The sequence below is a fragment of the Scophthalmus maximus genome, chromosome 15, assembly GCF_022379125.1.
Source record: "Scophthalmus maximus strain ysfricsl-2021 chromosome 15, ASM2237912v1, whole genome shotgun sequence".
In the NCBI taxonomy this organism is placed as follows: domain Eukaryota; kingdom Metazoa; phylum Chordata; class Actinopteri; order Pleuronectiformes; family Scophthalmidae; genus Scophthalmus; species Scophthalmus maximus.
The window spans coordinates 15,329,460-15,354,522 of record NC_061529.1 but is presented as its reverse complement, the minus strand read 5'-3'; the positions used below and the strand labels follow the sequence as shown (position 1 = coordinate 15,354,522).

The 25,063-nt window shown below is 44.2% G+C and overlaps 3 protein-coding genes across 7 annotated transcripts; 2 read left to right on the top strand and 1 right to left on the bottom strand.

Annotated features, from left to right (window-relative positions):
- Positions 1–53: 53 nt before the first annotated feature.
- zgc:154055 (uncharacterized protein LOC556036 homolog) lies at positions 54–6,566 on the bottom strand. 5 transcript variants are annotated; one of them, XM_035610264.2, is made up of 12 exons: positions 5,508–6,566; positions 5,081–5,137; positions 4,578–4,686; positions 4,297–4,422; positions 3,214–3,387; positions 2,923–3,140; positions 2,649–2,810; positions 1,966–2,107; positions 1,125–1,345; positions 835–986; positions 527–659; positions 54–195 (listed from the first exon to the last, which is right to left on the bottom strand). In XM_035610264.2, the coding sequence occupies exons 1-11, from the start codon at positions 5,690–5,692 to the stop codon at positions 559–561; spliced, it is 1,647 nt and encodes a 548-aa protein (XP_035466157.1). In that variant the 5' UTR covers positions 5,693–6,566; the 3' UTR covers positions 54–195; positions 527–558. The 5 variants fall into 5 exon arrangements, 4 of the variants coding, with proteins under 4 accessions (XP_035466157.1, XP_035466158.1, XP_035466159.1 ...); XR_004785316.2 differs by having other exon boundaries at positions 58–195; positions 493–659; XM_035610265.2 differs by lacking the exons at positions 54–195; positions 5,081–5,137.
- Positions 6,567–6,610: 44 nt separating this feature from the next.
- Positions 6,611–9,264, top strand: fam167b (family with sequence similarity 167 member B). The gene is made up of 2 exons (XM_035610274.2): positions 6,611–7,504; positions 7,995–9,264. The coding sequence occupies exons 1-2, from the start codon at positions 7,202–7,204 to the stop codon at positions 8,256–8,258; spliced, it is 567 nt and encodes a 188-aa protein (XP_035466167.2). The 5' UTR covers positions 6,611–7,201; the 3' UTR covers positions 8,259–9,264.
- Positions 9,265–11,427: 2,163 nt separating this feature from the next.
- Positions 11,428–24,373, top strand: lck (LCK proto-oncogene, Src family tyrosine kinase). The gene is made up of 13 exons (XM_035610065.2): positions 11,428–11,627; positions 13,271–13,383; positions 13,876–13,936; positions 15,052–15,142; positions 16,258–16,356; positions 16,494–16,597; positions 17,302–17,451; positions 17,552–17,704; positions 19,053–19,232; positions 21,360–21,436; positions 23,143–23,296; positions 23,452–23,583; positions 23,727–24,373. Exons 2-13 carry the CDS (start codon positions 13,276–13,278, stop codon positions 23,921–23,923), a joined length of 1,506 nt encoding a protein of 501 aa, XP_035465958.1. The 5' UTR covers positions 11,428–11,627; positions 13,271–13,275; the 3' UTR covers positions 23,924–24,373.
- Positions 24,374–25,063: the final 690 nt, after the last annotated feature.

Here is a 25,063-nt window from a genome sequence, read left to right as displayed (position 1 = left end):
TAAAGTATTACCATTCAGTCGGTCACCCTTTCAGTTTACCCAGTAACCACTGGATAAATAAGCAGGTGTAGAGAGTCATGCTGGGCTATGTGGTTCTCGTCCACCTTGTGTAATCACCAGGGCTGGGGGCTCTTGACTGAGCGGGACCATGGTCTCGGGCTTGCAAAGCTCCATGTGTGCAAACATGCTGACTTGCTGTGCAAAGGGATTTGCATTGTAAAAGAGTGTTCAGCTGAGCTTAACAGGAGGTGTGTCATTCATTTATACAGTATAGCCGTCCTCTATGGATAAAATTTATGAGAGAATATATGTTGGAAAAAATAATTACCCCAGTGGAATCATGCAAAACACAGGCTATGGTTAGAGAAACTATAACACTCCCAAAGCCATTAAAGGAGTGCAATGTGTTGTGAAATTCAAGGAACACTTTTTTTCTAAAACAAGTTTTATGTAAGAATTAAAAACAGAAACATTGTGCATTGTATCATTCACCCTTATTCAAAATGTTCATCATGTCCAGACTGACCATCTCCACATATCAATACGTCAGAACATTTATCAGCTGAGCGCCAGCCTCCCCCACTCAATGACCATGTTTCTTATTTCCTCCTGAGCCTCTTCGAGGTGCCGAGCCTGTTGGGTCCACCTCAGAAAAAAGCCTGAGGATCAGACATGGGCATGAGTCACCACCAAGAAGTTAGCAACACACATGCCTACAGCACCGGGGAGGGCACTATAAGATGCTACAATATTCAGTTTCACTAGTGATGCTAACCCACAGTTGAAAAAGCACATCAAGATCAGGTTTGAATACATCTGTCAATCAAAGCTCACCTCTCCAGAGCTGCAGGGACTGAGGGTGCACCGAGGGCCAGATTGCCAGCTCAGTGTGCTCGTACAGGGGGTTGGAGTAATGCTCTCTCTCCTTGGGCCTCAGCAGGGCCCGGAACAAACAGTGAGTCTTCTCCTTCACTTGTAGAGAACACCTGACGTGAGGAGAAAAAGACACCAGAATGAGGTAACACGATGACAGCGTGTGAAGAGGAAGCTTGGTATGACACAGAAGGGTTTTTTTTTTGCGTCAGACGTTATTTCCCGACGCGTGGACAAGTGTGACCACCGACCTCTCCTGATCGCTGTTGCACAGGAAGGTGCCGTAGTCGGAGACGTAGGCCTCGGTGGCCAGCCTCAGGAGGAGCGCCTCCGAAAAGCCCAGCGCCAAAGGGAACTGACGCCACAGCTGCCACACACAATCCAGCAGCAGCAGGAAGAGCGGCGACTCCTGCTGGAGACGAGCATGGGAGTAGGCCGAGTGCGCACATCGCTGCTGGAACGGGTGTCCCGCCTGAGAGAGGAAACAAACAGTTGGGCATTTCTTTTAATATGTTTTGTCACTTTCTTTTCAGTTATTGCAACATTCTTGCACTCTTTAGCCGGGACCTCATTACTCTCTCATGATTATTGTACAAATAACTTAGTTGTGATCTCTGACCGAATTGATCAATTTGTACACTTTTTTAGCATCTATTTCAACAACGCCTGTTCATCCAAATTCCACCAAGGAGGTTTTGTGATTGGTTCGGATTGTCTGGATACATTGTGTCCGTGTTTGGTTCGTGCATATGTTTGTTAGCAGCATTACTCAGAATGTTATGGATGGATTTGCAAGAAGATATTCACCAAAGATAGGTCCTGGGCATCGTAACAAATGATTACATTTTGGGAGGGATCAAGATTCGGATCTGGATCAGGAATTCTATGAAACAGCATATAGGTGGGAGGGATTGCTCAGCCTTGGCGGAGGTCTGCGCTCTCTGAGTGCTCTTGTTGTTTCTGAATCCCACTCTTCAAACATTTTGTTCCAACAGGTCTTTCCAAAAAACTATAATATAGAACCTTTCTAATCTTCACACACACACACACACACACACACACACACACACAGACACACACTCACACACACACCTGTACCCACTCCCTCTCCAGCAGAGCCAGGAAGCCCTCCAGTGTGCGGCAGCATGGGTCCATGATGAGCTGAGCCAGAGTGCTGATGAGCAAAGTGGAGTCGGTCCCTTCAGAACCATGAACCAGAACTGAATGACCGTCCCTGGACAAAACCATCGAACACATCACGGTTAGGCAACTCTGTATGGATTTTTAAAGAAGGCATACGTGCATTTATTTCAAAGCACAACAACTGCAGAAACCTCTCTGTTAGTGTCTTCGTTGGAGCTCCTATCATTTGTTGAGCTGTCCTAAAAAATACTTCCATACATGTCCAGGCTTACTGTGGTATTCATCTGTCTTTTAACATTGTATTTACATGTACGACTCTTTTTGTTCTCTGTGATATCTTATTCTCTTCTTGCCTCTGTGCCGTAATGTCCCAAAAGTGTGTTTTCGTCATTAAATAAGTGATAAAGCTGATACATGTGTTGCAACTTGCATGCTAAATTCATTCTACTAATGTGTTGAATGATTTACATCATACAATTATATTATTCATGCTTTATTAATTGTGGATTTTACTATCCTCCTGTAAAAATTTACTTAGATAAAAAAAGTTCTTCACAGAAAGGACGAATCACATCGTGGTTATATGAACACGAGATAAGTGCACACTCTAATCCAGCGGTGTTGGATCCTACCTCTCCACACACTCGGCCAGCAGGCCTGCAGTTGACAGAGCCGTCTGGACGTGGGACAGCCACTTTGAATTCTCCAGCTTACTGAGCCAGCGGTCCACATTGTGGGACTCGTCACCACAGGCCTCCACCAGCTTGATCAGACTCTCCTGGAGGGCTTTGCCCCTGTTTTACACGTGTGAAGAAAAACGGGGTGAGGGAGGTTTTAATTAGATGGGACAGATCAATGTCATTAAAATTGGTGAACAGCATCCCCTTCCGCTCCCACTTCACACACCTTTCCATCTGTCTGTGCAGTCTCTTCCAGCGGCCGTAGCACGATTTGGACTCGAACCCCCCACCCGTTATGCGGGCCTGCTGAGCCTGCTGACTGGAGCGGGTGTCAATAATGTAACCTTTGTCTGAGCCGTCAATCACAACCTGGAGGAGGAGCTCGTCCTCCCCGCAGCGCTTCCTGTTGGCTCCTGTCAGCGGCTGACTGCTGCGCATGATTACCTGAAAAGTGTTGCTTCGGTTAGGATGGCTTTGCATATGCAGGCTGGAGGAGAAACACACCAAAGACGCTCACCATGCCGTTCTTCCTGTGGTAGTAGCAGAGCACAGGGAAGCGTCCTCCCTGTCGGAATTTGGCCACTTTCAGCAGCATGTCATCGTTTATATCCTTTGGGACGATGACAGCTGGCGGGTAGGTGGTACACACTGAGTATCCTCTGTTCACATTGCTTAGTCTCCACCTATCATGCTGCGAACGGAGAGAAGGTGATGACTAACGGATAATTGAATAACTGCGGCTAGTGGGTGAATTAAAACGTCATCATATGTCATGTTCCTCTGTTGCTCCTCTCAGTCAACAGCTGACTTGTCTGCAGGACAGCAAATACATTTTGATGTTTCCCTCCTGACGTTTGGAGGTGTGTGAGTATGACCTGCCAAAATACAACATGGGAGGCTGTTCTGAAATGCAACCTTGTACCTAAAGGTAGAGCTTGATGAAATGAAAAAATTCAAAATGTAATGAAATTCCCTTATTTGCAGGGTGCAGTGACCTTCTACAGTCTCTGACACATTGATGACGGCGAGTCCCTCACTTGACCATCATGGAACCACAGTGTGTCGTCTTTTAAACTCTTCTTTTAAACAAATCTTAAGCACACAATACAATTGCAGTTTACAACTTGCAGTGGCCAACTGCACAGAGTAGCTCAACTCTTTTGGAAGTGACAAAAAAGACATGAGAGATCCAATCAGATTCTTGTAACTGAAGTGAGTGCAGATGTCTCCCATGTTCTCGTGGCAACAACACACACGACGCAACAATGTTGCATTCAGGACCCCCCCCCCCCCAGTGCAACGTGCTAATCCCAGAGGAAGATGTCTGTCTGTTAACTGTGAATCCAAGCCGTGTGCAGATCTACATTATGCAATTAAGGGAAAACAAATGAAAGCTAAGCAACGGGGATATCCTGAATCTTGACCCTCCTACATTCATTGTTTCCCTGGCATTTTCCTGTCATGTGGCTGCTGGGCCATTGTTGGGAAAGGTTGCCTGTGAAACGCGTGTGTGTGTATATTCTTTACGCATGTGGGATTACATTACTTCACACGGCGTCAGCAATGATTATTTGTGTACAGAGTTCCGTGTGTCGCTTACGAGCTCCTCCATTTGACTGTAGTGCTTTTCCGGGGATGAGAGACCCCACGGGTCCTGCAGGCTGAGATCCGAAGGTCTGTAAAAGAACGGGTACATCTCTGGCACGCGGTCCAGCGAGGACAGGGTCTACGGAGAGTGAGAGAGGAAGACAACGTGATGTGTTTAATTGGAAGAATGTGAGATCCCACCATGAGACAGAAAAAGAGATAGTGATTTCCTCATCCGTTTTGTGCCATATACGTTTCACAGCTCAGTGGGACTATGTGAATATTATATTATACCTCGATAGAGTGTGCAATGTTGAGGCACTGCTCCATGCCTGGGATGTCAAGCTGGAGCACACGCAGATCTTTGCACTTGATGGTAATCGTCCCAGAAGATGCAGATATCCTACACACACAGAAAAACACACGCACCACTGAAACTCGGAAAACGATGGAAACAAAACCCCCACGTCCACCTCAACCCCTCAACGAACCCACATTTTGAAATTGAGCAGAGCAGAAAGTTTGACTTGCAGCAGAAAAGGAAGGAGGGGGCTTCGGCTCGCTGACAACCTCTAGCATCGTTCACCGTCCCCAAAAGAAAAACACGTATCAAGCGGTTTCAGCGAAGCTCAAGCTTCGGCAACACTGTCAGAAGCAAGCAACCCACAGCACGAGTGTGCGGAGGGCGACAGGGGAGTTGCTGCAATCTCGTAGGTGAAACTTCCTTCTGCAGCACTGTGGGCAGGGAGAAGAGCAGAGCAGAGAGAGGACACACGGCAACACAGACGTTGTCCAACCTGTCACTGCGGCCTGCATTAGAGAAGAGGCCGGAATAGCCCCAAAGGTTTTCCACACTGTGGTTGAAAAGATTTTAGGAAGAATGTGGTGATACATGAGTTACTGCACGTAGTGGGTGATTCAATGGCAAAGAATATAGGGCAAATCGGCATTGGCTTGTGATTGTTGGTTGTTTGACCAGGTTTGTAACCTGTAACCCTTTCCAGAATAAAGTTTTAAAAAAGATCCTCAAATCCCTCACTAAGAGATTAACTACGATACACAATATTAATTCTGGTCTAGGGTCCTGCTTTTTTGGGGGGGGGGGATTTGGAAACAAATGACTATCTTCTCTACTTTCCTCATCCTCATCGATCAGATGTAAGATGATAAGATGCATTGTGGGCCACCCACTCCCTCTCTCGCCATCCCTCGCTCCTGCCTCACCTTTTGTCGGTGGCATCGATGTTCCTGAGGAGCAGTAGGACCTGCCCGCAGCCCCCCTCCTCTCTGTCCGAGAAGAGCAGGTGGTGGCCGGTGACGCACAGGGTGCCTCTGCTCGGCGGGTGCAGGGGCTGTCGGAGCACTGCGTCCTCCACGTTGGCGGTCTTGATGTGCTCCGAAAACTCCATCAGCTCCTCGTGGGGGGCGGGGGATAATACAAAAACACACAAAACGAAACAAAAACAAAGACAAAAACCTGAACTCTTCACTGCAGATGGAGCCGTCGAATTGAAATCGCCTGCTCGCCCCTGCCCTGGAGAAAAGGAAAGCAACAGGCCTCCTCCTCTGCACCGCTGGCCGGGTGAAGCACTGTAGCCGGGCTCTGTTTGCTCGACGATAAGGAGCCTATAAATAGATTCAATTTCTCCTGCCACATAATGCAGCTCTACAGCTTTTCAAACGCCGAGCACAAATGTGACCGATCTGGTGATGGGGGGTGGGGGGTGGGGGCCAAGTGACCGAAAACGGAAGTGCACGTTTCCTGAGCGACAGCAACGCTGAGATGTGTCACATATTTCTGCTGGTAAAACTTTTGTACACTGCGGGGGGCGCAGCGGCGGCCGCGCCTGCAATCTGATACGCGGCCACTAGGTGGCGGCCTGCACCAACACAGTGCGCTGGTGAGGGCTCTGCACTCAGAAATACATTTATGTGTTCAAATGATATATTTACCTTTATTGTTTTCATTGTTTTATAATGTTGTGTCATTACTGTCATATTTTCATTGCATATGAGACATATCATTCCATACCACTTCATGTATTTGACAGTTGTAGTTGCCACACTTTTACATTACACACATGGACCATAGTGAATTCTTTGTTATAGATTAAAATACCTATGAATGTTAAATTGCTCAATCAAAACACGTCGTCCAGAAACATTCAAATGCTTGAAACATATTAGTAATATGAGTAATTCTAATGTTAATCTAGGATCAGACTACATTTCACTCACAATGGCCATTTTCTGATATTATGTACTTTAATCCTATAGATTAGTTTGACTGATAATACTTTTGATAATAGATTTGTTCAAGAAATAGTTTTGGAACCAGGACTTGGGTGGTTTTACTTGTAATTGAATATGTCTATGACTGTTGACTGTTGTAATGTTCTAATGTAATGTAACGTTACTCAGGAAAATAGTCTGAATACTTCTCCCACCACTGGATTAGAAGTATAAAGTATCATCAAACTCACTCAAATGATTGTGTTCATTACACCACTGAACTTGTGATCAAAGTAAAAAAAAAAGTGCCCTGTGACAGATGAGATGGAATCAGGGGGAACCTTCAACATTTACGCACATTTGCCTCCAAAATCCAAAATAATGTCATTTGCATTGACGCATTTTCCCCCCCAATATGTGACACACACACACACACACACAGAGACACGCAGCCTTTGCTGCGAGTTCCAAGAAATCTGGCTTCCCTCCATAAAAAGCCTATAAAGGATGCGGCCCCTGCGTCCTGCGGGATGGGCGGTCACACCCATATAAAGGCGGCGAGGACCTGTTGCGCCTTCCAGTCGCCCAGCTGAGAGAAGCCCAGAGCGAACTTCCCGCGGATTCCCAAGGTTGACTGCGGACGCTGCTGCGCCGCGACTCGCTCCCTCTGAAATCCCACGGATCCCATGGATTTCAAAGAGATTGGAGACGAGTCCTGCGAGGGACGCGCCGAGGACCTGGACAGCGTCAAGGCGCTCGCGGAGAAGCTGAAGTTGCAGACGCGCAGACCATCTTATCTGGAGTGGCAGGAGCGCGTCCGGAGTCGGCCGTGGAAGGAGAGCTCTTCGGCGGACAGCCCGGAGCCCGCGGGGGCGCAAGTCGCCCCCATGCCCGTAGTTCTGCGAGACGAGAACTCGGAACTGGTCGTGCGCAATATCTGTGGCTTTGATACCATTGATGACGCTTTGGAGTTTCTGAGAAAAGAGCTGGTGAGTGACGACTGTTACCCCTTGGGTGTTGAGCTTAGAGTAAGTTATGTTGAAAGGAGTTGACGTTCCTTGACCCTGGCAAACCACAAACCAAAGATAATAAGTTCCTTTATCCAAACGCATATGGACAGGGAGCTTAGATGTTTTCTGGTGATGTGCTCAGCACGAATGCCAGACCTTAATTCAAGGCACAGCATGAATGACCTCATGCAGTCATCCTAGCCTAAACAAATAGTTAAGAGACAAACGGATCACTGTTCTCTCAGGGCCTCAGGCTGCTAAAGGCCTACCCCTATGTTGCACATGCCCACATATTTAACACCCTTGGATTAATTGATCAACTCTGATTACAATAGAAATAATCCAAATCCAAGTTTCCACATACTTTCTCACTGATACTAATACTTTCTCCTCAACCCCCCCCCCCCCCCCCCCCCCCCCCCCAACAACTCAACCTGACCCCTTTCATCCCCCCCTGCTCCGTTCTCAGAGGGAGATGCAAGTGCAGGACAACCGTCTGGCCCGTCAGCTGATTGGTCTGCGCGGGGAGATCCACCGGCTGAAAGTGGAGCAGGTGTGCGACCGGCACAAGGAGATGCTGGACGACGCCACATACGAGCTGGAGGAGTGCGGCGAGGAGTCTGACCTGCTGTGCGACATCCCCATGAAGGCCGCCTTCGCCCTGTCCACCCCGCTGAAACACCTGGGCCTCACCAAGATGAACATCAACTCCAGACGCTTCTCGCTGTGTTAAAAGCAAAACCAACTCTTCATTGATGTTGCCGGGAATCTCCTCCTCCTGCGCCTGTGTAGACACATTATTATTGTTGTTAGGCCTGTTTCCTCCTGTGAAGGCTGTTCTGGTGCCAGAGCGGAGAGAGGCTGCCAGTGCCTGGTGGGTGAAAATGAGAAGAACACATTTGATGTGCACATGGCTTGATGTGCATGAGGAAGCCTGTTTATGCAGACCTATAGGGGCACACTCCCTGAATACAAACACACCTTCCTGTTGGATGAGTCGCTCCTCTGACTGTTCTTTGCACAATGCAACATGAACCAGGGCTGTACTGAAGTGTAAAGGTAGCAACAAAAAAACCCAAAGAGATTATACTGTAATATGCGTTTAGATCACTTGTGATATTTTTAAAGGGGGTTGACTGAAATAAAAAAAAGGATGAAGGTGGCACGTCGGGTCCAATGCGGTCTTCAGCAATAGTTTTCACTCCTTAACTTTGTAATTGAAAACACGTATTCCTGCTGCTGATCTGTCCCTATACCAGAACCCTCAGAGGAAGCGGGAGGCCAGGCTCCAGCATTTTCTACACCAGATCTTCACACACACACACACACACCAAAAATATCTCCATCCGCTCACCACCACTGCAGCGACAGGACCCCCAGGAGACCACGCGTGGTGCTTTTTTGTTTTCCATCGCCATGTCCAGATCCTCCAGAGCAAAGATTGTAAGCCACACATACGGCTGGGCAGTGACCAAGTGTAGTGAGCTGCTCACTAAGGGCCCAAGTTAAATGGTTTATTATATAACAAGAAACACAAATTAAATATTTGTATTTAATGATATTTTATTTGTCTTGTAGTTGTGTTGAAATGTAAAACATATATCGACATTTTTCTCCTTGATATTGTTAAAATGATTCTACTGTAATATGAATGTATCCAATGAAGCACAATGCCTTACAATGTAAACTGCTATTCTTTTTGTACATAAAACACAATATTAAAGACATTTTACCACGTCTGTCAGTTGAAAACTTTAATTTATTGACATATGCATACACCAAAGTTTAAAATAGAAACCATTACATGGTTGAAAAGTACACTTTGGGACGGCCTTTCTGCTTCTGACTGCAATCTGCATCCTCCCCATGTCATCCATCTTTGGTCCCAAAGCCACCCCATGAACAATAGTCCCTTCTTTCCCTCCACGGGACGTACATGACCCGGTGTGATATCCACACATATGAATGGGACCCTGGAGGAATGTGCCGAACCACAGGCACTGTTGAAACATAATTAGTCGACACCGTAAACCGTAACACCATATGCCTTGGCAAGAGTGCGGGCCTTGTGCCAAATGAGAGCACGAGTAGGACTGTTGATGAGGATCATAATATGACATACTTCAGTACGCGCATGACCTCATGTTGTGACATTAGCATGTGATGGTGGAAATGAGCGTTATATGGAGAATGCACAGAGGCTGAGGTACGATACCTCAAGGCTTTATCCTTTAGTGAATGCTCCTTCACAGTAAAACGCTGAAGACTAATGTTTCTGCCCTGCAGATAGTTTCCCTGGACTCCCCCCCCCCCCGCGATATATACCTTATGTCTTTGTCTCAGCAAAAACTGATGTCAGAGTGTAAATAAATCATATTCATCTTTCAGTTTATATAGAAGCTAGAACTTACAGAAATGCCTGATTTCGAAGGAAAAAAAGGAGAATTGCTTTCAAACTTAAAAAGAACATACTTCAATTGGTAACAACACGGTCTGTTCAACTTAACGTTAACAGGTTAAGGCCGGTGCTTCTTTCTTCAGTGTTGTTGAAGACTGTGTTCTGGTGCACACGAGCAGAGAGTCACACTTGCTCAAAATGAAAGAGGCCAGCACCTGCAGCGCGAAGGGGGAGTAAGGAGGGCCGGAAAACTTTCTTCATATTGACGATATCTCATTTTGACTGCGTAACAGAATGTGATTTCCAGCCACATTTGGAAGTCGTGAGGGCTGTGTGGTCGAGAGAGAAAAAAAATCGGAATCCCCTTAAAGCCTCTTTAAAGAGTGAAGCCTGTCACAGGCTGATCTCCAAAAGTTGGGCGAGGCTCTTGTAGGTTCAGTGTGCGCCAGTTGATCCAAATTATTCTAAATCTAAATGTCAGAAAGTGAAACTTCTCCTCGCCCATCCTACTAGTAAAGAGTAGAACTCAGGCGGTTTCATTCCAAGCGCGACTTTATCAACGCCGTGGCAGTCTTCTGAGCATGTATTTCTGTGCACTTCCTGTAAAGTTTGGACTGACTTCCTGCCGGTGCGTGCTCTTTTCGCAGCAGCCGATCACCACAAGAGAAGAGATGCAGCCCACAGCGGAGAAGCGTGTGAGCAGCAGAAAGCGCCTGATAGCTCAGGGACGCAGGGGCGACAGCAATCTGAGAATCTTGTCAGTTCATGACCACATTTGGTTAACGGTGTGTAAGACGGTCAGCCACTCATGGACACTCTTTGCCTGTGTTTTCACATCTGATCAGCGAAAAAACAAGGCCAAAGTCTATTTTTACTGACGCACACCACAACTCTGAGTGACGGAAAATGGCCACTGTAGCTTTGTTATGATTATTGTAAACACTCCCCAAATTGTTTTTGTTGTGTGTGGGATTACTGTAAATGTGACAAATTATAAATAATTATGATGCAGTTAAAGTTAGTTTGATGCTATTTGAAATCCTCCGGCGTGTCAAATACTCATTCACGCACGGTGAGGTCTGGACCACCGCCCCAGCCCGAGGTGTTCCTCACCTTAAAGGTCGTTGACTCACAGATGTTTTACACATAAGCAACACACAAAGAAAACCCCATACGAATATAGCCTCACCGCTGTCCCGCAGCCTACCATAGCCTCCTTTCTACACTGTATTGGAACATTTACATCTTGGCTCCCACTTTGGGGGAAAGTGCTGTCCTGACCCCCTTTTACCAGTGTAACGTTCCCCTCTGCTCACACACAGCTGCAAAGGTGAGCACCTGTTAGAAGTCTGCAGAGCAACCCTCAAACTCTCAACGACAGGAAACTCTCTGGGTCGCTCTCCTCCACTTGAGTGTGTGTGCGTGTGTGTGTTTGTGTGTGTGTGTGTGTGTGTGAGTGTGTTTGAGTGTGTGCGCGTGTGTGCATACAGATACCACATCATTACTCCAAGCTGTGGGTTAGTTAGAATAAGAAAGGCGGGTGATGACATCTTCACACCCCTGGCTCCAGCAGTGAGGAACTGACTCAATGCTAAATTGCTCTTTCGCAAAAAATAAACCTATTCAATAAAAGAACATCTCTATGGCGGCACCTGAGGGTCTGGCAATATTGGACGCGTGAAGAGACCTTTCATATTTCGGGAGGTGAGTGTCAAACCCGTGATTCTTTCTTGTTTAAAACATAAATAACTGTGACAAGGTTAGATCACCAAACCTTGATTTCCTCATGGCAAATAATCCTCAAAAATCAGCAAGATGGTTTTGATCTTTTCGACTTTTGTATGAAATATATCGAACTTTCAAAAACGAGTAGAGGGGAATAACATCCACACCCAGAAATTACAGCCAAGTCTTTGTTTTCATGGGCATCGATATAGTTCAACATAAAAGCTGGTAACATCACATATATAGATACTGTGTGTGTGTTATTGTCACTGCTGGTCAAAACTCAGTATTACAAAGAAGACATAAACACAAAAGAAGAGTAGGATGCTTTTTGTTGTAATAAATTATAGCTTGTCAATTACTAATCCAATTTATAATTGTATCATTAAAACAAAAAAAGGGGATTCAGGCATTTTTTGTTTTTGTAAATTCAAACAGAAGATAATGTGGGTAAAGGAAACTTTACCCACTTCTACAAATGCAAATTTGGACGTGAAGAGCGTTTTTTGGACTGTGATTTTGATTCCACAACAACAACAAAAATTCTGATTAAATGTATTTATTTTGTTGCCATGTAGGGATGCTGTCGTTTTAATATTTTTCTAAAGCCAAATATCTGTCATGGACCTCTCTTATAATCTACACAGGCATACTCATTTGTAAACAATAGCACATCAACATACAGTAATATAAGGCCTTCAGCTGCAGGTCATAAAAAGAAGAGGGTAGCCCCTCAGTGGAAAATGCTGACTTTGTTTGCATGACTCACTGGACGCAGGCCAGTTGGCGTAGGAGTACTGATAATAAAAGACCAAAAAAAGAAGAGACTTCTTCATACCCCTGTGATTCATTTCATGGGGTCTTAGTACAGCAGTGGGTTGTTATTACCAGGTCAGGCCTCTTCAGATTTTTCTCACGGCTCTGAGTCTTCGGGAGAGACGGCTGCTGCGATTAGCCCACTGACCCTGTTCCCCCATTGGTCCGATGGGACCCGAGTGGGCTTTAGAAAGGCGGTTTTGAGCTGCACACTCCAATGCGGAGCACGTGCGGACGATGGATTATACAAGATTAGTGTTTCGACCATTTTGGGGAGCACACTATTCAAGTCGTAATCAGAATTAGAACACGCACAGGGACCGAAAATGATGAAAACATTCCAGACGTTTGTCACAGTTTTTGTGATGAGATCTACGTGATCATATTCTGCTGCTGTGTGTGTGTGTGTGTGTGTGTGTGTGTTTATACAGAGTCAAAAGAGTGTGTGGAATGACACCTTTTAAAGGTGTTTGGCTCTTAGTTTAGTAGCATGGTTCTCCGCTGAGCTTCCATTTTGAGTCGATGCCATCAAAGCAGACTGCGGAAACAGAAACATTTTGCGTCTCATGTCAGTGTTTCCCACTTATAAATACTTGATTGTCACAAATAATTAGGTTTTCTAAACTTTTTATGAATTAATAAACTTTTTTTGCAAGCCAAATTTGATGTGTGTGATTAAAGATGCAGTGCTTGATATTTTAGGGCTGTCTTGGATTGAGATTCACCAGGGGACTCCAGGGTTACCTAGAATTCTGCTCTGTTCTGTTATTCTGTTGCCTTTACAAAATGATCCTCTAAATTTGCAGAAAAGATGGGATGTAACTGCAGTTCGGATTATTCGGACAGCGACTGGATTGAGAACTTGGATGAAATCTGTGAACATTGCAACTGTCCCATACCTCCCCAGTCATGCAACCCGGTAGGTGCAAATTCTCTCTGCAGTATGTATTTATATTTATTTTGTATTTTTTGCTTGTATGTAGCCTGACATGAATAGGTTTGGGCCTTTTGTACTCATGTGAATACACATGAGCAGATTGCAGACCCTTGCCAAGTAAATTGTAAAGCACAACCTGTTATTGTAGGTTACAGCCCAGAAAGGTATTTTATCGTACATGAATGCGAGAGGAGTGGTGTAAGATATGTGTGCGTAATTGTTTGTTTCCTCGCTGTGAGTTAGATGTTTCAGTATATTAGAAATAATGGGAAATACCCCAGTTCACACACACAGTACACACACATTTTGACTGGAAGATAATATCTGGCGATTTACAGTTGAGATCTGCGTCGGTTGCTTTTTTTAGTGTGATTATTAACATTTCATGTTCGATGGTGTTTCAGCATGAATCTTCTATTGCTCTTCGGAAAGCTGTCGAATACGAGTTTAAGTTTTGTCTTCCTCTGTCGCCAGTACACAGATCAGCTGATTCCTTACCATTCGCAACATTCACCACCTACATCACCTTTACCAGGTAATAAGATGCAGCAAATGTTTCTGTGTGTGTCTGTGTGTTCAAGTCTCGGCGGATCTATGTGTATCTGGAATGTTTCTAACGTGTGATGTGATGATTGAGGTCAAATTAAATCCATTTTAATTATATAGTCTAAGATCGTGAATCTAAAATCACAAAGTAAGATGGACAGACATACATTACAGTAGATGTCCTGTACAGTACATCATAGACAGGCATCGGTAAAGTACAAACAGCTTGTGAAATATTACTTCAATACTGAGGGTAAAAGTTAAACAGTTTCAAGGAGACTGTAATTTGAAGTATAATGGAGATAAAACAGTGTTTATAATCACTAAAACCCTTGAATAATTTTCTATAATTTCAGCATTTCATGAAAATTAGGAAGAAATGCAAAGTTGTATTTAATAGCTTAAAGACTTATCAAGTAAAATATCCCAGGTTTGGATAGTTTGTTTGTGGGGTCTTACAGTTTTTTCCTTTCTCGTCTTTTAAAAAACTTTTCTAGCACAAACAGTTAATAATTCATTTTTTAACAATTGACTGCACTTTAACTGTGTAATTGTTTACCACCGTGTTGCCTCAGGCGCTTGACATCCCCCATGCCCCATATCATCTTGCTGCACTTGCAGTATTACATTTCTGTTTTGAAGCGTAAAAGTAGATCATCGAGAGCGAGAATTCTTTTGTAGTTCCTTGTGTGTTTGGATTTTCTTTTAGAAACAAAATATTGTCCTTCAAGTAATCAAAGTGCACCACAACAAGTCTGTCCAATAGCCTCCTTCAGACAAATCTTTCATGAAAGTTAAAAATGTCTACTTTCAACATAAGAGAAAATTGTCTTCATGGAGAATGATGGGGTTTATATCCTGTAGATAAACCATACCTGTGACCTCATTGTCAATAATGGGCAATCACCACACCTTTCACATTGCACGGGGGACAAGGCAATTCTCTTCCCACTGAGCCTTCGGCGGCAGCAATTTGTCAAAAATATATTCAAACCCAACATAAACCTTGACTGAAATTCAAAAGACAAATTTGTGATCAAAACTGTCTCAGTATTATTTCACCTGTATGCCTTATTGGACTAAAACCAAACATTGCTCTTGCAGACAAACTTGTGGTGGCCATATACAGCTATGAACCCAACCATGATGGTGACCTGGGCTTTGAGAAGGGAGAAAAACTCAAGATCATCAACAAGTAAGCTGCTGATATGAAAAAGAAATTGCAGTAAACCGATTTATAGTTACATTTCAGACCCAGACAAGAATTCAATCACTCTCCACTAACCCCACCACAGCAGCTGAAACCCATTTTAAAGTGTCGCACCACTGTGTATGCAGAAAGATAAGGTTTAAGGTGTACAGTACTGTATGGATTCACAATGTCATATTTGTAACATACTTGTTGCTCGTCAGTGCTGTTTGCTCTCAGTCTCACCCCGTGTTTCCTGTGTCTCTCTACAAGTGAAACTTAAAAAGGCAAACTGTAATGTGATTAAACTACTGTTTTGAAAGGGAAACACTCTAGAGACAGGAAACATAGAAATAAAGACATTAGAAGTAAACATCAGACTTGCCCCCCTGAAAAACCAAAAGATGGATTTATAAAAAATAAAAGGAGGAAAATAACTTGTTCATTTGCCTTTATTTGGTGATCCAGCCAGTATCCATTCAGCAAACCATAATAGAGTTTAAACCGACATAAAGGACATGGCTACCACTTAGAATACTGAGGATGTGTCCCCATGTAACATTTCTGGAAATTGTTGGAAATTTTGCACCTTTACCACAAATACACCAGTGTTCAATGTACCTGGCACTAGATCAGAATTTACAACAAAAAAATACACTTGAACTGTTAAATGAAAAGAGAAGAACATGATTTTATAAAAAACATAAGCTGGTGGCAACAGTTGAGGTTTTTCTGAGGGGATAAGGACATCCTATCTAAGGCCTTGGCTGATTTCAATGTGAAAACATACATGAGGATATAAACTATTATAACCAGCCCCTTGATAAACTTCAAAGGTCTAACAATCTGTCTTTAATGCGGTGAAGGGTGAGGGTCAGCAGTGAAGGTGCCTCTTTTCTCAGTCGTCTCTCTTGTCCTGATATGCAAGACGAGACACTGACTGCAGTTCATCTCGTGCAGTGATTGTTCACGTTGCACGGAACCCTCTTGCCGATGGGGGCGTTTTTGAAACTGCTTTCTGATGCTGTACCTATTCATCCCCAACAAGGTCTAGACTGCTGTGAGGCACCACTGACCTGCAACTGACTCATGGTATCATTGCTGTCTCTTCTGACATCCAGGGATGATCCAGAGTGGTATCTGGCAGAGTCACTCACCACCGGCCAGCAGGGCTACATCCCGCACAACTTTGTTGGTATGACCAGAGTGGAGACGGAACCGTACGTCACACAGGAAACACACTGTCACTCAGCCTCAACACCATCTCGTCTCGTGTAGTGCATGCTCCGTCCCTGGGGAAAGGGAAGTGGCTTTTTTCAGCTCAAAGCGTCATGCATAGTGTGCGTTTGTGCTGCAGGTGGTTCATCAAGAACATCTCGAGAAACGAAGCCATGAGACTTCTCCTCGCTCCCGGGAACACGCAAGGCTCCTACCTGATTCGCGAGAGCGAGACAACCCCAGGTGAGCTCGTCGTCTTCGTCATCAGAGCATTGACTCATACGCTGTCTGCACAAAATGTAAGTTTCTATTTCGCAAAATGGTGTCTCAGCCGGAAATACGTCCTTTCCGCTGTTACTTTTGCTTGAGGGTGCTAAAAGTAGCTTTTCACAAACAAACAAAATGAGCTGTGATGGTAACTGTGTCATTACCACACAAGTGAGACCATGCTCCTCCACATGTGTCAGTTTTAATGGCAAAAATAGTACTATTTTTTTCCTCTTCTTCCTATCCCTCAACCTGCTTCATCTATTTAAATTTTGTTTTATTGCTAAGACAAGAAATTCATAATTTCTTCTCCAGTCATGACTCTCAGCCATGGTACAAATATTTTTTAGATCCAGTGTGACTTATACTTTAAGAGGATATTGATATCTCTTATGTCCATTGTGAATAAATGTCCATTAATCCACAGAAGAAAAACAATGCAAAAAGTTTTTCGTCAGCATGAAAGTCATCCACTGATAGTTGTCACTTCTAGATGAACGACAGACAAAGAATAATAAAAGGAGTGACAAAATACATCAATATTAACTTTTTTCATGTTGAACAATTAATATTCTGTTGACGTTGTATCTCATTTTATTCCATCAGTTATCTTAGCTGTCATCTGTCGGAGAAATCTGCATGCTCCTTTACGGAAGCGTATACCTCCTCTTTTGCTGCAGGGTCATACTCCTTATCGATCAGGGACCTGGACCACAACACGGGTGAAGGAGTCAAGCACTACAGGATCCGCAACATGGACAACGGTGGCTTCTACATCACAACTCGGATCTCCTTTAACTCGCTGAAGGAGCTCATCCAGCATCACTCACGTGCGTACAGCCTCTTGAGGAATCCGTCAACATAACTGAATGCTGTGCAGGTTTCTCATCGGAATAATTTCAAACCCAGTCTCCCCTCTCCGCCATCCAGGCGATGCCGATGGGTTGTGCACAAAACTGGTGAAGCCGTGTCAGTCGAGGGCGCCGCAGAAGCCCTGGTGGCAGGACGAATGGGAGATCCCTCGTGAGTCGCTGAAGCTGGAGCAGAAGCTCGGAGCGGGGCAGTTTGGAGAAGTCTGGATGGGTGAGTAACAGGGATGACCAAAAAATGGAGGAGTAAGAGGTGAAAGAGCTGGTTATTGGTCAAAGGAAAGAATGTGTTATCATTGCATTCTGTACAGAACATTTTGCAGATACGGCACATCAACGCCCGTTTGCTCAATCACTTGTGGGCCTGACTGAGTGTGGGCCAGAAAGCCTTTATCCAGGGTTGTTCTGCAATGTATGCAGGACAGTCTCCTTTGTCATTTGAACTGGATAACTGGAGAATGATGTATTAAACCCCGTTACGCAACATCAACTCAAACTCCATAAATCTAGCTTTTCAGCGAGCTAATTGTTTGGAAGGGCTGTCTCTGAACAATACGTGCACGCGTTTCTATTGTGATCGCGACGCATTGAGCTAAACAAGAAGTCTACATGTTTTGATCACGAGGGCAACTGTTGAAATGATCCGCGCCACGACCCCCTCATTATTCAATCGCAGGAGTATTTTCCACCCCCCACTCGCCGGCACCGTTCAACATCCCAAACAAACCACCGTATTAGAGCTCAGCAATGCCAGCCACGGAACTTGTTCTCGTTTCACAGTCACTTTCTATTTACAGGACCTTCTTGGATGAAGACTGGGCACCGTGTTTGTTTCTCTGTTCTCAACCAAACATTGGTCAGGGGCCATATTTGAATAATGGGAGCGACTGTCATTTGCAATCCAATGTTTATTCACATTAGTTGACAGGGGAAATATGTAATGATCATCCATCGCACATACAAAGGATAGATAGGAATACATTGAACAGTGAATATGATTTGTGCCAAGCATTCCTACATGGTGTGAGAGGCCCAGTGTTACATGACGGATGTTAGAACTCGTTGGCTGTGGACTTCGTTGATGGTATTCGGCAGCGTTAGTGTAGCGAAGCTGGCACGGGATCCTGTTTCCGTGAGTCGTGTCGAACTGTTGTTAGTTTAGCACCTATTTGATCGCAATGGACGACGTGTGTTTATGACATGAGAGCTCTCCGAATGGGTTGTATTGATATTCATGCTCCCCTGACAACTTCTAATGCTACCATGAAGTTATCATTTGTAGGTTTTCGTGAAATTTCGTGAAAAGGTTGCTGGGCAACTTGCCGCAGACTTATGACCCCGGTATATGAATCGCAACAAATGTTATGACCTCATAACATTTCATCTAGTGCCACAATCAAGCAAAAATTACAGTCGTTTAAGCATTTTAGCTTACTAATGTTTTTTTAAGCTTCAAAGCACCATTGTGCCCAAAAATCCTGCCACTGCGGCTGTGGGCCTGTAGTCTGGTTTTGATCGATGCCTTTCAGAGAGCGCACTGATGTTGAAATGTGTGTTCACAGGCGTCTACAATAATGACAGGAGAGTGGCAATAAAGAACCTGAAGATAGGCACGATGTCGGTCGAAGCCTTCCTGGCCGAGGCCAACATGATGAAGAACCTGCAACATCCTCGCCTCGTCCGTCTCTTCGCTGTGGTTACCCAGGAGCCGATCTATATTGTGACGGAGTACATGGAGAACGGTAGGTCGAACATGTATGTAGGCTATGTGTTACACCAAATACCAAGAGGGGCTTCTAGATATCCCTGAGAGCATCCGAAGCAAAGGAAAACCTGGTCCCTGGTAATTTCCATGAAGTGATTGCACATTCGAAGGCAAATTAAAAAGAAACCCCCCCTGTAATCACACCAGCTACTTTCAGTTTAGTGTAGGCAAGGAAAATTATGTCTAAGCTTGTCTGAAATAATCATTTGCTTAATCTCCAACCGTTTTCCCTGAACACCAAAGGGTGTTGTCAGGGCGAGCTCTGTGCCTGGAGCGCAGACAAATAGGGTGTCTTAATGCTGTGTTATAGACTTTCAGGATCAAACATGTTGATCTGTCATCGGACTGTGGGTGAGAGAAAAAAACATGCTTTGACAAAAGGCTGGGGATCGCCCCACATGCGTGCACGACTTCTTCATCGGTCACAGTGTTTTCCCATGTGTTCCACACTCCAGTGACTCATGTTGAATGAGCCGAATGTCTTTTGATCCCGCGACCACAGCTGCCTCGCTCTTTATTTGTGTTTGATGTATACGATATGATATCAGATGCACAATGCTGAAACAAAACAGTACGATCATCACCCGTGGTTGGACGTTGAACGTTCCTGCTGCGGGATCAAACCCATATAAGGGAGCAACAATAAGTTAGGAGCGATGCCTCGCAAGGCATGCTGCTCTGCTGAAGTGGCCCGGCTTCTGATAGGCCATTTTCAGCCTTTGCTCAAGACCCTCCCGTATATTCGCTACTCTGCGCTAAAGTGTTTAAAGGCAAACGTGAACTTTCACTTGTTGCCCGCGCCCGTCCAGACAGTCCACTGGTGTTTACTCACCGAGAGGAAGCCTCTCCTGGCCGGCCCGAGACGAGGGGTGTTAAAACAGGAGAGGGTGATTCACTGTGTCATTGTTCGCCGAGACCCATGATGAGAGCTGGCTGCTTTCCAGTGTCTGTATAAAAAGGCACATGCACAGACACATGTTCACAAGTGGTGGAACACTGGCAGGCTGCGCTGCAGTAAACAAACAATGACAATGGGCGGTTACAATCGGTATCGTGCCACTGGATCTTCCACTTTTCCCCCTCTCTTCTCACGCAATAAAGTTCACGTGAAACGACTGAAAAATCATAAATATAAGTCATATAAATGGGTCGGCAAACAACTTTCCATATTACAACCTCAATGCCCAGTAAAGATGTATAATGCCATATTCTGCTCTCATGTGTAAGTATAAAACACAATCGGTTTCAATTTCACCTCAAAAGTCTTTGTAATTATTTGACACTGAGAGAAGCAATGACAAAATGCATAGAGCGACGTTGTCACAAACACAACAACGGCCTCGCAGCTGAGGAGAATGGCGTTCCTTTGTGTGGCCTTGTGCGAGTGGCCTGTGAACCAGCAGCAGTGGTTCTACAAGAGGCTGCCTCTTTGTCCGGCATCCGCGTGTGGACAGGACACAGTCGTCGCCTCTGTTGTCAAGAGAATGGATGGCTCGGAGTTCCCAATCTTTTGGGTTTTTCTTTATTATCTCAGACAACAAAGATGGAAAATAACAGGCGTGTCATCCCAGCTTCCCTTTTGTGACCCTGACAAAGAGCGCTCCTGCAGCTCTCAGACTTCAAAAGCAGTCTTCCGGACTTATGCCTCCTCTTTCCTGGCACAGTCGTCCCTCTTAAAGTATTTCCTTTGGTTTGCCTTGGTTGGCCGGTGTGCAGAGGTATTGTCCTGTCCTAATCAAGCTCAACACAAAGTCTGCTGTCAGAGACTGCGCATCGGCCTTGAGTGATGCTTCTCGTACTTCCTCACGGTGTTATGTTCGCCCGATTTGAACTGTTATTCTGGTCCAACTGCGTCTATTTATGTCTTTGGGGAACGGTGATGTTTTTGACCAAGGACAACGTCTTTAATCTTCTGAACGAAGCACAATTTCACTTTTGTTTTTCATAGGATAATACTGCACCTTTTGCTGTCTCTTAATCTTCTGTCTTCTTGCGGCTCAAGATTCAATTAAACAAGTGTATGCATCTGTAATATTCAGGGTGTGATGAATATGTGAACCAATGTTTTTCTGAGAAGTAGTAACTTGGATGTGATGTCTTACAGGGAGCCTCGTGGATTACCTCAAAACCACAGAGGGAAGCATTTTGCCCATGAACACTCTGATAGACATGGCATCTCAGGCAAGACATCTCTCTTTTTTAAATGATCCATTTTAGTCCTCTTATCTGTACACTGCATTGACCAGACACCGTTTCATTTATTCTTTCACTTTCCGCTCTCCCAGCATGATTCCCAAAGACAGACTGCTTTAATGGGGCGTACATACAACACCAATCTTGTGTGTATCATGATGTATGTGAGTCGAGACACTGGCAGGAATAAAACTTTATAATGACCAAACAAGTCCAAATAAAGGACAAATTCACACGAAATAAAAATCTAGGAAGGTTAAAGTTATGAATATACCATTTAAGTACTGACAGGTTATACATTTGATCAGTCAATCCAGATGTTTGGTTGGACGCAGACTGGAAGGTGGTAGTATGAATATCTGTAAGTCAGCCAGCAGCCAGTTAGCATAGCTTAGCACAAAGACTGGAAACAGGGGTAAACAACTAGCCTGGCTCAGAAGCTGCAGTCTCTGTCGTTTACTCTACAGAGTCACTGCTCGTGGCCACATAACTGGTATTTACGATTCATTTTTGTATGGATGAAACGAACAAGGTGCTAGAGTTGTCTAGGCTGAGCTCACCTAATCATCAGTTGGCTCTGAGATCATTTTTAGCACACAGACATGAGGTTGGTATCAATCTTTTTATCTGACTCTCGCAAACAAAGCAAATAAGCCTATTTCCTTCCTTCTCTAAGGTTAACTGTCCATGACGGTTGATCGAGAATAACAGATTATGCCGAAGTCTACTTCTTCACATGATACATGTCAGTGAAGGAAATATGACTAAGGGTGTGGGACTGGAAAACACAACCACATAGGAGGACAGACTGAAGTTCCCAAGTCTAGCCAGGCAAAGACAGGAGCAGGGAAATTCTCCGACGCCTTAGAGTTTGGCGCAGAGGCGCAGAGTTGTCTACTGATCTTTGTGGTGAAAGAAAGATGCATTCAGTCGACGTGCACTGGTGAACGCTCAAAGCAAGTAACTCTAACCGTCATGTGACGGACCATAGAAATGTCAGTGATTAATGACTGTTCTTTTGCTCCAGTATTGGAAACTCTGTCCACATCTGATTCATACCACGATCAAATGAATGGAATGGAGAGTAAAGAGGCGTTTAGCTGCCTGAGTGGGAAACCATGACGACTGTAGAAGTTTGTGAAATAGCGAACATTAACATACGCACATCTCAGGTTTCTGACGAGACCCTCGGGCCGTGTCACACCTATGTGACAGATTCTTACGTCTCAAATATTTACACACAGCTATATATAGTAACCCAAATTGCACAGATTGCCTACGAACTGTGGGGGAATTCTGAAGTAATTGTCAGGATTTTCTTGTTTTAGATATTACACAAACTGCAGTTCCCTGATACATTAGGTGTAAGTTCCCTCAGCCTGTGGTAAGGTAAAGGCAGGATGACATAAAAAAAAAAGAAATAGAAAGGAGGACAGATTTTAGTATCAGGAAGTAGAGGCACAGCTGTTTACCTGGGTGGAGTATGTGGGCTGAGCATAGAGGTTAAAGGTTATAAGAAACTGACATGAGGAAGTGGTGAACACCCTGGTTTGGTAATATTTCTGTTCATTGGTCCAACACACAAAAGTATTTCACAATACTAAAACAAACACACACCCCCCCCCCCACACACACACACACACACACACACACACACACTGATGGCTTGGCTGATGACGTGCTGTCCCCTGCAGGTGGCTGATGGCATGGCCTTTATTGAGGGGAAAAATTACATTCATAGAGACCTGCGAGCCGCCAACATTCTGGTGTCTCAAGAGCTCATCTGTAAGATTGCCGACTTTGGACTTGCACGGCTCATTGAGGACAACGAGTACACAGCCAGAGAGGGTAACGAGACCTTACAGAGACCTACGATCATATATATCACATGTTCCTCTGAGCCTTTGTTAAGTGCTAAGAAAATGTGTCTTTCTTATATATATATATATATATAGATATATATAGATATTTTATTATTATATATTTTTATCCTGTGTTCATAGGTGCAAAGTTTCCTATCAAGTGGACTGCCCCTGAAGCTATCAACTACGGCACCTTCTCCATAAAATCCGATGTGTGGTCCTTCGGGATCCTCCTCACAGAGATAGTGACATATGGACGCATACCTTACCCTGGTAAATACTCGGTCACTGTACTCATTCTATTCCATCACAACATCTTTTCATTATTTCACGAAATTACAAGTGTAGCATGAATTATAATTGCTGAAGACTTTTGTTTCCAATGCCCACTGTGCAACATGTTACCTGTCTTGCAGGGATGTCCAACCCAGAGGTAATCCAGAACCTGGAGCGGGGCTACAGGATGCCAAAGCCAGAGAACTGTCCGGAGGGACTCTATCAAGTCATGGGGATGTGCTGGAAGGAAAACCAAGACGACAGACCCACCTTCGAGTACCTACGGGGCCTCCTGGAGGATTTCTTCACTGCCACAGAAAGACAGTACCAGGAATAACCCCGATGAGGCAGAAAGATAAAGAGACATACAATAAATATACTCAAACTAAAGTTGCAGCCTTGGGGGTGGATGCTGGATTGGATTTTTGCTTTGTTCAACAAAGAGTACATACCTTTATACTGATAGAGTACAAACTGAGACTTTGAATAAATGTGATTTGTTTCTGTTTTTGACTCGTTCTGAAGTGCCCACATAATTCCATGTGAACCATGAACTGGAAACTCTTGGGACAGCGCTGGATTACCAAGAAGACAATGAGAAGCCAACGAGAAAGAAGAGAGATAGTGATCACCGCACTGCCTGAAGAAACTGGGGACTGGCCAATGTGACTGAATAAGTAGCTGCAATCCTGGCACTCAGTATCATGATGTAAATATTGTCAAAATCAGCTTCAGCTGGGTTTTACATTTAAAGCCTAATAAATGTTTTTGAATTGTTTTACTCACAGGGAAGGGCCTTTCATTGATCATTCATATTGTTTCTTTGAATTCAGTAGAACCCACGCAACATAAAGTGTACCACCATCAGCCAGAGTATATTCCTGGTGTTTGTTTTCGTTGGAAAAGAGGAACACGCCCAATTCTCATAAGAATTATGATTATTTTGCGCATAATAACTTCAATTGATATATGTAAGATGTTGTGTTCAAATACATAGAAAATATATAAATTTAACAACAAAGCGAGAGTATGAAATAAGAAAAAAAAAATCTCCTCTTTGAACAGCTTCATTATTTAAATGCTGCTTAGAAATTAAGGCATTCGTTATTATAATCCAGAATATATATAACAAAAAAAAGTAAGGGAACAATTCTGCTGCATAATGACACTTTTACTTCCTGGAGTATATTTTGACAATACATATTTCCTTTTGCCATCTGAATGCAGTCTAGGGCTGCAACAGTTAATCGATTAATCGATTAGTAGTCAGTAGTTCAAGAAGTTTTTACGAAAATGATGATGATTTCAATTCTTAAATGTGAATATTTTCTGGTTTCTGTGCTCTTCTGTGACATTAAACCGAATATCTTTGGTGTGTGGACAAAACAAAACATCATCTTGGGGGCTCGAGAAACACGATCGACATTGTTCACCATCTTATGACATTTTATGGACCAAACCGCCCGTCGATTAATCG

Coding starts and splice junctions, on each gene's coding strand:
- zgc:154055 (XM_035610264.2), bottom strand. CDS start 5,692: ATGGAGTTTTCGGAGCACATCAAGACCGCCAACGTGGAGGACGCAGTG. Junction 4,423..4,577: donor ACATTGCACACTCTATCGAG/GTATAATATAAT, acceptor CACTCTCCGTAG/ACCCTGTCCTCGCTGGACCG. Junction 1,346..1,965: donor TGGAGAGGGAGTGGGTACAG/GTGTGTGTGTGA, acceptor TTCCTCTCTCAG/GCGGGACACCCGTTCCAGCA.
- lck (XM_035610065.2), top strand. CDS start 13,276: ATGGGATGTAACTGCAGTTCGGATTATTCGGACAGCGACTGGATTGAG. Junction 13,937..15,051: donor ACCTACATCACCTTTACCAG/GTAATAAGATGC, acceptor TTGCTCTTGCAG/ACAAACTTGTGGTGGCCATA. Junction 23,584..23,726: donor TGGACGCATACCTTACCCTG/GTAAATACTCGG, acceptor CCTGTCTTGCAG/GGATGTCCAACCCAGAGGTA.
- fam167b (XM_035610274.2), top strand. CDS start 7,202: ATGGATTTCAAAGAGATTGGAGACGAGTCCTGCGAGGGACGCGCCGAG. Junction 7,505..7,994: donor AGTTTCTGAGAAAAGAGCTG/GTGAGTGACGAC, acceptor CTCCGTTCTCAG/AGGGAGATGCAAGTGCAGGA.